The 12,674-nt window shown below is 41.4% G+C and overlaps 1 protein-coding gene across 1 annotated transcript in view; it reads left to right on the forward strand.

Annotated features, from left to right (window-relative positions):
• Window positions 1-12,674, forward strand: part of c8b (complement component 8, beta polypeptide) — an 80,241-nt gene that overhangs the window by 35,616 nt on the left and 31,951 nt on the right. The window contains exon 3 of the mRNA XM_074688608.1: window positions 6,482-6,621. Coding sequence (XP_074544709.1) covers window positions 6,482-6,621 — 140 coding nt within the window. The remainder of the gene's footprint in view (window positions 1-6,481; window positions 6,622-12,674) is intronic.

A 12,674-nucleotide genomic window follows, 5' to 3' on the forward strand; every position in this document is an offset into this window, starting at 1 on the left:
AATCTACTATGGGGGTACCAGAGAGATAGCATACACCCTAAAAGAGCACAAAATCTCCCTTTAAAGAAATACTTCTTTGAAATTCCCAAATGAGGCAGTAAATCTAGTTCTTACCTTTCCCCGTGATAAAATGTTATGTGGAACTGATCAGTGAACACAGGTATGTTCACTGGCTACTGGCAGATGTGTTTTAGTGTGTCATGCCTCTCCAGCTGAAGTCTGTGCTCTGGTTCAGTCACTCTGGTTGAGATAAGTCTAGACCCTGCCCTGCCAGACCAGAGAGCACATGCTGCTACTAATGTTTCTCAGTGTGTATCTGCGTGTTTGCTGAGGCTTATGGAAGTTATTTTGTGCACATGAGGGAGGCAGATGGCGAGGACAGCTTTGCCTTCCTCTGACATACATTCTCTTTACTGCTGCTTAAAGTCATCACCCCCCTGCGCTGATAGGACATACCTATCACTTTCATTTCAAATACCCCGTGAAAAGATGCACAAAATAACGGTTGACATTACACGCTGCATGAAGAGAACTCATAACTCCATACACATCGCTGTGAACTGTCATTATAGCCTATTAGGTTTTGCGTGTGGCCTACCAGCAGGCAGGAACACTGACGGAAAGAGACAGTCAGACACAGATACACACTCAGAGAGGTTCAGAGGTTAAGCTGCCTTGATGCCCGGATCCCCAACAAAAACTTTCCTGTTGCCAAGTCCTTATATCTGGAGGGGCACTTCTGACTCTCCATCTGTTGCCATCTGTGCTTTCACTGTCCCCATTCTAGTGTGGCAGGGAGGAGGAAGCAACACAGTGATGAGCCCTGAAACAGTATGGAGCAAGGCGAGCTGTAATTGTTCTCTCCATGGTCCTGGTTCAGGGCCTGGGTGTCGGGTTTTGATAGTGGCATTTGTTTTCAAGCTCTCTGTGCCTCTTTTGAGGATTTGGTGATTGTACGGCTTTCAGGTCTTAATTAGGCTGATGAACAATGAGAGCAACTGGTAAAGCTGCTCTGATTGTAACACCAGAATCAGGATAATAGATACCTGCAAAGCACTGGATATAACAGATACACAAAAAATTTGTCCTTTATTGATAAGTTTGCCAATTGGTGAAATAATTGGACACTGGGTATACCTTTTATTATTTGAATCTTTCCGTCTATTTTCTGCCCCTCCTAAATTTGACCACACTGTGTCTAGCAGTATGGCAGCGTCTCTCACCCAAGACAACAGCTGGAAAGAGGTGGAGCACCACGTCAAAAACATTTCTTTTTATCATGGTTGTTCATTGGCTGTATGCTTTACACGATATGATATGATATGATACGATAAGCCTGTATTTGTCCCATGACAGGGAAGTTTAAGGAATTACAAACCTAAGCAGGTACAACCCTTCCAATGTGGCATTCATGTCTGGTGTTAGCTAAGTTAGCTATGTCCCTGAATAGTGATGGAAATGAGATGCTATCGGTCTCACCAGAATACCTTAATATTTATTCATCTGACTTCATGCTCCTCTCACCTCTTCCCGTGCGGTTTGTTGATGGGGAAGGATCAGAAGACGCCCTGGTTCTCACTTGAACACAAATTTATTAACAATACATCAAGAACATGCATTTACAGAGATCTTTGGTGCAGCCCCATTTCTCTTTTCACTACATGTTCCAGAGACAGTTCATGAAGACTGTCTCTTTCTCTGCACCAATATAAAGTGACTAAGTGAGTGAGTTTTGCTCAGCAATGTAGGTTGAGTCGTCTTCTTGTTGGCTCTTCGGACGTTGTTTACCCTCTTGTTGGCCATCCTCTGATTCTGTCTGCAATCTGCAGCTGGTACTCATCAAGTGGGTGATCAACCCCCCTTCATCTATCTGCAGAAAAACTTTTACACACATCTTCCTGTGTTCTCTTTTTTTTTATCTTAATTGCTATGAATGAAACATAACAACACCTCAAGTGTCCTGCAATGCACACCAATACAATGAGCACATCTGTACAGCAAAGTTAATAAAAGCATGCCTATATAATACATCTAAGCTATATATTCTAACAATACTGTGATGCTGCTCTGTCTAACACTAGCTCACTTATCACAATGAAGATGTATCTTACATTCCCAGTAATGATGGGTGGAAGGATAGGTCTATAGCGTCCCTTCTTGACTCACACCACAGCACCAACATGTCATCCCTGCTCCCCCTCCTCCTCAGCTCACAGGGAACACTGGGCCTAGCACTAGTTAGCATAGTCATGCTACGGGCTGCTAACAGCTGATCTAAGGTGTAAACAATGTCAACAAGGTTTCACATAGAATTCTGGGACACACATAATAAAAAAATTGTATAGTAAAATCACCAGTGGAAACTTAACCAGTTTGGGGTCTATGGACAACCAGTTAGACATAAAAAAGTAATTATAGTCTCCAAATGCAAAGATTACTAAAAGGACATAAAAAAAAATTGAAACAAAATGACAAGGAAAAGAGAGGTACTGCAACAAGTTGCCCCTCGGGCGGTGCTTAGCAACAAAAAAGAAAAAAAAGAGAGAAGACAAAAAAAACGTACACTGCCCAAATAACGCAATTTGCTTCTTGAAATAGTTTCTTGTTTCAGTGTCTTACATTAAGTGATCAACACGAGGCTTGTTTTCAGTGACAGAGCTTGTTTTTATAATGAAAAGCTACAAAAGTGCTGAAGAAACAGTTGTCTGTTTTTAAAGGCTTCAACAACAACATTAGAGAGTCAATATTTTGCATAAGATGATGTACCACAGGGGTCAACGGTGGCGCAACAGCTAGTGCTGCAGCCTCACAGCAAGAAGGTCACTAGTGGAGTTTGCGTGTTCTCCCTGTGCATGCGTGGGTTCTCTCCGGGTACTCCAGCTTCCTCCCACAGTCCAAAAACATGCTCACCAGGTTATTCTGTCACTCTAAAATTGTCCGTAGGTGTGTGTGAAAGGTTGTCTCTCTGTCTGTGTCAGCCCTGTGATTGGCTGGCAATCAGTCCAGGGTGTACTCCGCCTCTTGCCCTATGACAGCTGGGATAGGCTCCAGCCACCCGTGACCCTGAACAGGATAAGCCGTTCAGAAAATGAATGAATGATGTACCACAGTAATTGCATTATAGGGGTGTACCTGGATGTCCCAGACATCACGGTTTTTGATCACCTAAAGAAGTCACACTAGGGTTTTGGGATGGCTTATTGCTGCTAGCAATTCAGACAAAACTAAATTGAATGAAGTTTTATGAATGAATCAAGACAGATTCAAAGAGGCTCAGAATTTTTGTTTGCCCATTTATCTTAAAGGATGATAAAATAATTTCACCAGAAATCAGTTTAAATGAAGCAGATTTTCCCCATGTGTTAGGGTGTTAAAGTCAGAACATTTAGCCGAATATTCAGTCAGAAAAATCAGGTCAAATTGTCTTGTTTTTATCTTGCAAAGCTGTTTATTTTTTCTTACTTTCAAGTGAGATTTTCATTTATTTCCAAATTTCTTTGATTTTGTACATGACTTCGTCAGCTTTTTTAGATTCAGGAAAGTCAGTGATTGAGGGTAAGGGATTGATAAAGCTTTACTCAAAACAGAGTCTATGTACAGCTATATAAAATGATCATGCAATACTTTTCACTTTAACTACCTCATTTGAATCTTTGTGAGCTCATTTCTGGTGTGAACTTGCAAATCACTGAGGGTAACTGTCCTCAAGTTTATCAGCCTTTGATGATGTTGTATTATTGATAATAATGTCAGCAAATACTAATGATTTTTGAAACTTTGCTTGATGCAGTATTGAAGGGGAAGACTTGTCATCTTATACTCAATTTAAATCCCATGATGCTTACATCTCAGACCAGTGGGACTCCCAAACGGCAGGCAACTGTGTTGTCCATTGTTGGGCTTCACATAGACACACGGTAGCATGAGACGAGGCTTTCACCCACTGTCAGACAAATTATTACTATCAGACTTGTGGTTGCAGGGTCTATTAGTTGAGAGATGGGAGAACATTTTGATTTTGACTCTTTTGAAGTCCAGCATGTGGAATATAAATTCTGCTTTTGAAGGTTTGGCAATTTTGTGGCACTGGAGTTGTTCTCAGACAAATATGATGGTAACTGGAAATGCTCAGAGGAAAGACCTGTGACAGAGGTCTGATATGTGCTGGTTATTAATCCAGGATGCTTACGTATCAGACGAACAGGACTCTGTCACGGCAGGCCTGTCGTCTGATGTCCACACGCTAACAGCATACAAACAAGGCTTTAGGTAGCTGTCCGCAGTTTAAGTGTCAGGCTTATGGAGCCAGAAATATAGTGAGGACTGTTCAACCTTGGGTAGTTGTAAATCCAAGAAGCCAGAGGAATATATGTCACCCCCCTCTCACACACACCTTCCCCTGCTCTCCTCTTCCTCTCTTACAGTGTGTAACAACATGAAACAGCATGCCCTGCAGCTCTTTAGTTTTCAAATACAGCACACTCGCTTGTCTTGATCTGAACCCAGAGCACGTAGTGTACGAGTTATGCCACTGTGTCAAGACTCTCATTTGGTATGCAAGGCCTACTTTTTTTTTGAGGATCTGCGCATAAAGCTCTAAATCTCTCCTGAAGTGTTATTAGGGGAAATGGCACGCTGTATGTAAAGAAACAAATGGCACAGAACATCTGGTTAAAGCTCATCGGAGAGAGCTGTACTGAATTGGACCAATAGTGTTTAAAATGCAACTGGAGCAGCATGCATTTTACATTACATTACAGAGTGTATGAGTCAGTAAAATCAGGGTGGAATGCGTAACGCTGTATGAAAAGACTACAGCCACTGTTTGAGGGATGGTTTGAATCATGCACGGCAGTAATTATCGTTTGAGTCCACCCTCTCTTGCACATGCACGGAAATCTCTGCAGTTTGTCTTTTTAGTGACTTTGTCATCAAAGGAGAGATGTTGATTTCTCCTCATGGCTGCTGCATGCATGTCAAGCAGTGTCTGGTTAATGTTCAGAGGTACACGGTGGCTGTATATAAGGCTCATTATCCTCTGGCAGAGAAACAAGTCTGAATCAGACCCAGATTTGACATTCACTTGCTTAGAGACTCTAATGACTTTAGCATCCCCCCCCCTCTTTTGAGAATTGTGCCCTCATGAATTAGTGAGAGGGTGTGCGTAGCCAAGACAAGTACTTGCATTTGAACTGCTGATTTTTCTTTGAAAATCACAGAGATGGAAGCAGAAATTCCTTTTATGGAGGGACCATGATGTGTTTCTGGTATGAACATGGCTGTTTTGGTGCCTTCTGTGGCGTTTGACTGCAGCCTGACAGTCTTTGAGAGGGATGGTGAACATTGTTCTTTCCCTGCAACAATCCAAGGCGTTAACCAATGCACTGTGCAGGCACATGACCTAGAATCGAGTGAGCAAGGAGCCTGAAAACTGTTAAATTCTCCAAGGTGCCAGTGACCTTGATTTTGCAATCCTGCTATCTCTTCGTGTAAATGCGATGGGAGTCTGTGTTCTGCGGCTGACAACTCCCGTACAGGTTACGAGGGGATCTTTTATACATTGGAAGGCACGCGAGAAAATGCTTGAGGCTCACAACCTCGTAATAAAAAAATATGACGGCAGACGGCGCCGACACAAAAATGAGAAAGGTGTCTGTGTCAAGGTGGTGTCGGGACAGGCGAGCAGATTGACAGACGGAGTAATCTCCAGCAGGGACAGGAGGAGGAGAAGGGAGTGGATGACATTATGAAGCCCGAGGCCAACCAGACACACATTTGCAAATGTCTCACACCGCCGTCCCACCACCTACCCGACATCCATCACCCAGGGAGGGCCTGGTGGATTATGGGTGAGCACTGGACCGAAATGATTCCCTTCAATAGTCGCCATTCAAGCTGGTTTGTTGCCTTCCAATAGCACCCATGGGAACAACAGACATGGGTGAGACGTAGAAATGAGAGCCCCCTCACTGAGTCACCTTGTTCTTTACCCGAGAACCCAAGCTTTGTGGGGATGACCCACAATGCCCTCGATCGATGATGTCAAAGTGTTCTCAATGTTCCAGTTGTTCTCGCATTTAGTCCACCAACTTCATTTCCAATTTCAAGTTCAATTTTCTTTCAATCTTGCTTGCTGCTGCTAATTTACTATTCATTCTGCATTTCCTATTCCATAAATATTTATATCAGAGCGGCCCACTCCTACACACACACACACACACACACACACACACACACGAACACACACACACACACACACACACACACGAACACACACACACACACACACACACACACACACACACACACACACACACACACACACACACACAGTAGCCTCTGTAGGTCTAGCAGGGCACGATGCTAAAGTTGTTTGATTCAGTTGAGCTCACACATCCTTGTTTCCTGTAATCACTCTCTGTTCCAATTTCTCTTCTTTATTTCTTGTCCTCACTTTTTCTCTCTGTCTCTCCCGCCGCAGGTCAAGACCGCAGTGAGGCGGGGCTTATTAAGCGTTTCCGTGGAGATGGCGTGCGCTACAAGGCCAAGCTGATCGGGATTGATGAGGTGACAGCGGCGCGTGGGGACAAACTGTGCCAGGACTCCATGATGAAGCTGAAGGTGCAGATTTCTGTGTGTTTATATCCGTGTGTGTGTGTGTGTGTGTGTGTGTGTGTGTGTGTGTGTGTGTGTGTGTGTGTGTGTGTGTGTGTGTGTGTGTGTGTGTGTGTTTTCTTTGGGGACATCACTGGACCACTTCACTCATCTCAGTCAAATTTGGAAAAAGCATGCCCGGACATGTCTGTATTGTCTGTTGAATGAGTCATAGGAGCTGTCTTGTCCTGAAAATGAATCACTGATGCTTCTCTAAAGAACTGACCAGACAGGACAAAAGAAGAAAAGTACAATCTATTATCTCCTGGAGAAAAGCTACCATGAGCCGTGTTTTATATTCCTTTTGCAGAATGGTTGCAGCTTTGTACTCTCCCTCCTCTAATAGGCTGCCATATTTTTGGGTTGCTCAAAGCTCTCTGCATTTATTCATACAGATTTTCTGACCTCGGAGGCAAACTGGCTTCCCATCCGGAGACTTAAAGCAGAGTGTCACTTTGGAAATGTTCACTTTTTAGCGAACGTCTGCAAGAACATCAACACTCCCCCCATCCCCCCAATTTGTCTGCCTCATACGTCTTCTCATGTCAGTCACAGTTTTCTATTTTTATAACGAAGTCCGTGATGTTTTACTTGTAGCACATATGCAAACTGTGATAATGTGACCCAGATAATATTTAAGCCTGTGTTTCATACAGAAAGCAGCAAGTAAATTGGGTCAAATTAAGCCCTAAAGTAAGTGACAAAGTAGCAAAGAAGTCCTGATACTTATAATTGTGGATGACACGGTTTAGCAGTTTGTATTTTCAGTACAATATAAAATACAGTGTACTCGTTATACTAAATGTTTCATGAACACAACAATGTTTTATTTCTTCAGTTCAATGTTTTAAATAATCCTTAAAGAGTAGTTCCTTAATATAAAAAAGCAAGGACTTGAGACAACAGTTTGATCACATCCTTCATTGGTTTCCTATTCAGCACTAAATCCACGTAAAGATTCTCCTCATCACCTAGAAAATTCCCAATACCCTCACCCCCTCATACCTGACTGAGCTTCTCAAACGTCACTCTACATCTTACCACCTCTGTCCACAAGACGCCATCCTCCTCACCTCCATCACCAAGACCAGGACCAAGCACCGCACCTTGGGGGACAAAGATTTTGCAGTTGCAGTTCAAACTCTCTGAACTGTTTCTCTGCAAACATCTAAAATTCTGACTCACCTCACTCAGTCAAAAATCAACTCAAACCTTCCTAAAAAAAGCCTACAACACGTAAATTCAACTCCTTCCTTTACCACTCTTGCGCTTTATGTCACACTTTTTGAAATTCTTAGAAAAGCACCATACAATTGTGATCAATTAAAATATTTTTTTAGAATTACTAATCCTCAGGCCTTAAAGATTGAATATTTATACTCTTTTAACAAGGTGAATGAGCTTTTCTGGTATGAAGAAGTCCACGAGTCTGGCCTGTCTGTGTTTGTGGAACAGGATTTTGGGGTAACACACCTGTGGAAACAGGTTAAGAAGCTCCCTTAAGAAGCTTTGAATCTTACACAATTTAAGAATCAGGGAGGACAAGAAAAGTTAAAGCAGAAATCTGGAATCATGTCAAACATGCTGATAAGTTTGACCAGAGTTTTATTTATTTCTGTCTATTTGTGAGTTATCTTCATTGTCTTCTCATATATTAATTTTGCAGGCATTAAATTCAGTTATCCACCATTATGCTGTTATAATATTTTGGGTAGGTGACACGAGAAGCAGGCTTCTTATTTCCAGCCGGCAGCTTTATTTCCTGCAGATTTTATCAGCTCTCTGTAGCACTCCAGTGTTAACTGAACATGAACTCCATTACATGGCTATAGCTGACATTTTATGAGTTTTCTGTTGTTGTTTTTTTCCATTCTTGTATAAGTAGGTAAGTTGTTAAGTGATAAATTGCATCAAAATAATAAATGCAGCACATCTAAAACATTTTAAAACAGAGACTGCCTTCAGTTGTCACCTTGAGTTGTGTAATAAGAGCATGGGATGGAAAGAAGGCAAAGATTCAAAGATCAAGGAGCGGCAAATGGAAAGAAGAGGTCAAGGCTGTAGTTCAGAGAAAGGATGAAAAACTCTTCATGTGTAGGGATCTTGTAGATTATCTAAATTCAGTTGGGAGCCAGTGGATGGGCGGAAGAGTAGGGCACATACTTGAACATAAGCTAGTTCTTTTGAATAAGTTTGAACTAACTCTAGCAGCCTGATGTGGTGAGTAACAGTGAAGAAGGTGATCAAGGTGCCCACCAAACCCTCTAACTGCTCAGGGTGTGTGCTGATGGATGCTTCATTTCCCATTAGTGGATGTTTCTGTGCGCAAAGTCCTGTTTGTGTATATGTGTATATAAAGCATGATCCATTTAGAGTGAAAAATCAAATTTTCCCTCATTTTTTTTCTTTTTGTGTGTGTGTTTTACATAAGGCAGTGGTCAGAGCAGAAAACTGAGAGAGAGTGTGAGACTAAACCACTAGTCCACTCTTTAAAGCATTTTTACCTCTGCTGGGGGGTTGTGTTTTTGGGAGTTTGTCTGTTTGTCTGTGAACAACATAACTCAAAAACTGAAGAAAGGATCTTGATGAAATTTTCAGCAATTGTTCAAAATGGGACAAGGAAGAAGTGATTAAATTTTGGAGGTGATCCGTATCACCGTCTGGATCTAGGTTTTTTTTTAAGGATTCTTTATCATTGTGAGATAGGGCTATTTTCACCATATGTGTATATACGATGAATGGTCAAATTGCTTTGCAAAACAATACGAGACAAGGTCAACATAATTTCTGACAGATGTAAAAGTACAAATATTCTGGATACTAAGATCCAGAATATGAAATATTTTCTGGGTCATCATAATTTTCAACACTGTCAGGAAACAAATTATCGTACAAACCTGCAACTAACACCAAATTGTAGCAGACAGTCTGCTGAAAGGGAGTATAACATCAAAGTAAGACTTAAGTGTTGCGTGAGAATCACAGTATGCATGGAGGAGGTCTGCGCTCTCTGAGTGTTTTTCTAGTTTCTGTTGGCTGTATATAATCCTTAGATCAATACCTGGTGTAAACTTGTTATAGGCCTATAGTTAGTTGGTGGTTGGAATCTTGTATAGTTGGCCTGTGGTGATGTAAAAAACAAAATGCCTTCTGTGGGGACAGGACCTAATGCTTACATCTGTTAGAAGCAGAATCCAGAAGCAGAACTTTCTCTAGATAATCTGAAAGCAATGCTGTAGGCAAATCACCAAACCTTGAGTCATAGTTGAGTGTCAGGTCCTCAGTGTTCAAGTTTGAGTCAAGTCTGAGTCACCAAAAAAGAAAAAAAAAAAAGGTCTGAGTTTGTGTGCGTCATTGTTATAAATACTCATGTTGATTGTAAGAACTCTTGTTTGAGTCAGTACTAGTTCTTTTATAAACCTGGACTGTGTGGAATCTTCTGGATGCTGAGAAAACATTTCATTCATCAACATTTCATTCGTATTGATCCAGTATGAGTCATTGTTTCTGCTGTAGATGTGTGCGTAACCTCAAAATACCTGCAACCCACCCACCCCCTATCAAATTTCAACTGTCCAAACATTTTTGCCCTGGTGATTTAGCCCCTCAATACGCAAACGGTTCGCTCTTTCGCTGTACAGTTACAACAGTCCCAAGTAGTTTCACTTGGAAATCTGAATTCCAAGGAGGTGTTTATGTCTTATTTTCAGTGAAAACCATCTATTTCTCTCAATTTGAGCCTCATTAAGCTGACAAATCCAGAAATTTGAAGAACAGGTGAGAGCTGCACTGGGTCAAGGATTCAGGGACGGGAGAACTATAGAAAACAGCATGCATTGTACTTTTTAGAAAAGACATTAGACATGAGAAAAGACATATATAGACAAAAACACACAAGTAAAAAGTACAACAGGCCTGGCAACAGAGAGATAAACAGCCTGCACCAAACACTGGTAGACACAATACATTATTTAAAAGGAGAAAAATCTATTTTTACTTTTTACTTGCTAGTTTTTGCCTATATATGTCTTTTCCAATGTGTGATGTCATATGACAGTGTCCCTTGACACAATCACATGACACTCCCTAGGTAGTTTAACACCTGTTTCGTGTTGCTTATCATGTCCTGATGAAGACTGAAGGATAAGAAGAAACGCATAGACATGTCCCTGATGTAATAAAGCATTTTATTTCATTGGAGTGCTATGGATCGCATGCTGTTTTTTTTAAATCCAGAAATATGTCTTACTTTAAGATGTAGATAGACAAAAAAGACACCTGAATTGCTTTTTTTTTAAAAAAGGAAAACTGAATTATTATTATTATCATTATTATTATCCCATTCTTGTATTTAAATACCTTTTAAAAGGATATTTCTTCTGGACTTAACAATTTTAACTGATAAGACATGTACACTTGTCTTTTTCAGTGTCAAGCATCTAATTTTCTTATCTAAGTTCTCCGTGGACATGTGTCTGTTGAAGTTTAGGTTTGTGTTCCCTTCTCCAAGGTTTAGCTACATTTTACACATGCTGTACTGCTCTAGTCTGCATTAAGCATAAACATGTTTGAAAGCACAACTCATGGCATCTTTGTACGATCTGTTGCTGAACAAGGTGGCAGGTGAACACACGTGTCAGCCCCAGCTCTTAACTGCACAAATTATTCGTCCTCTTAATGAAATACTGACCTCATTATGCAACAGCCTCTGGGCACAAATAAGTCCAAGTCCTTCTCTCCTGTCAAAGACTTACTGAGGGAAGCAAAGTTTCCTGCAGTAATTAAGCAACATCTCTGGTTTATGTGTCCGGGTGTTAATGTAACATTACAGGAAGAGATCCAAAGCTTATCTTATCCGCCCTGTCTCATTTTAAATGCATGTGTTATAATATGACTGTAGCAAACTGTCAATTATCCACCAGAGTTACATAACTCTCAGAGAGATGCTTTCTTTCCTCTAAAGTTTATTCTGTATCCTCTTAAAAGCCAGCGGTGCTTACTGGCTCCAAAGTATAAAGCAGAAAATACTTATCACTCTCTTTGTTGGGAAAAAGCAGCACATAAGCATCTTAACAGAAGGTGGCTATGGGATAAATCCGTCTCCCAAATAGGACGTACTGTATATGCATGGCTTTTTTTAAAGTATCTTCACGCAGACTTTTCCTGAGCTTAAATGTGTGGGAAGCCCAACGGAGAGAGCAGAATAGCTGGGAGGCAAAGCCTTTTATCACCCTTATCCAGTCCGAGTGATGTGTCCAATATAACAACTTTTCATTGCCAGGATCTGACATTTCTGCCATGCCCTCCATATGACACCAGTAGTCACCAGCCACCAGCCAGTTACAGTCAATGGTGCAGTCGATATCAACCTGCTATTATCTGAACAGGGAAAAGAGGAGGGGACGGGGTCTCTATTGAGCTGCCTCTTGCTGCCTTGAGGACTAATCCACCAAATGGAGAAGCCGATGGCTGATTGACAACGTTCATCGACTCTCCCGCCCGCACACATGCCCGCCCGCTTCCTTCCTCACACACTTCATCTCATCTTTATCCCTGTTGCTTGTTCTTCTTATCCTCCTCCTGCTTTCCTCATATAAATGAACATCTATGTGTGTAAAGATGGATGGGTATGATTTCTCTCACCTCTCCCCACAGAAGCAGATCTTGATAGTGATTAATAGCCTGGGTTTCAAATATTAGCCAAGCTTTAAAGGAATGGATTGTAGCTGATGTTCACTTGTCGGGGTTACTGAGTTTGCTGCTTTGTAAGATGTTTCTTCACAGCGTGCAGGTCTTTCTTCCCCTCTTGTCTCCTCTCCTTATTCCCTTTTCTTCTCTCGCAGTCTTTGTTCTGTGAAAGACATGTCAAGCACACAGGTCACATCAAACGAATCACGGTGAAAATGTTAATTGTTTCTTTATTAGAGTTGGGAATTTAACAAAAAAAAAGGAGGAAGCTGCTGAGGTTCATGGGAAAAAAAGCACATCAAAGACTGGAATTGGCTGTTCAGTCAGCACTA

The sequence above is a fragment of the Halichoeres trimaculatus genome, unplaced genomic scaffold (genome assembly GCF_033239565.1).
Source record: "Halichoeres trimaculatus isolate MK-OKI-2021-1 unplaced genomic scaffold, fHalTri1.1 fHalTri1_scaffold_15, whole genome shotgun sequence".
Lineage (NCBI taxonomy): Eukaryota > Metazoa > Chordata > Actinopteri > Labriformes > Labridae > Halichoeres > Halichoeres trimaculatus.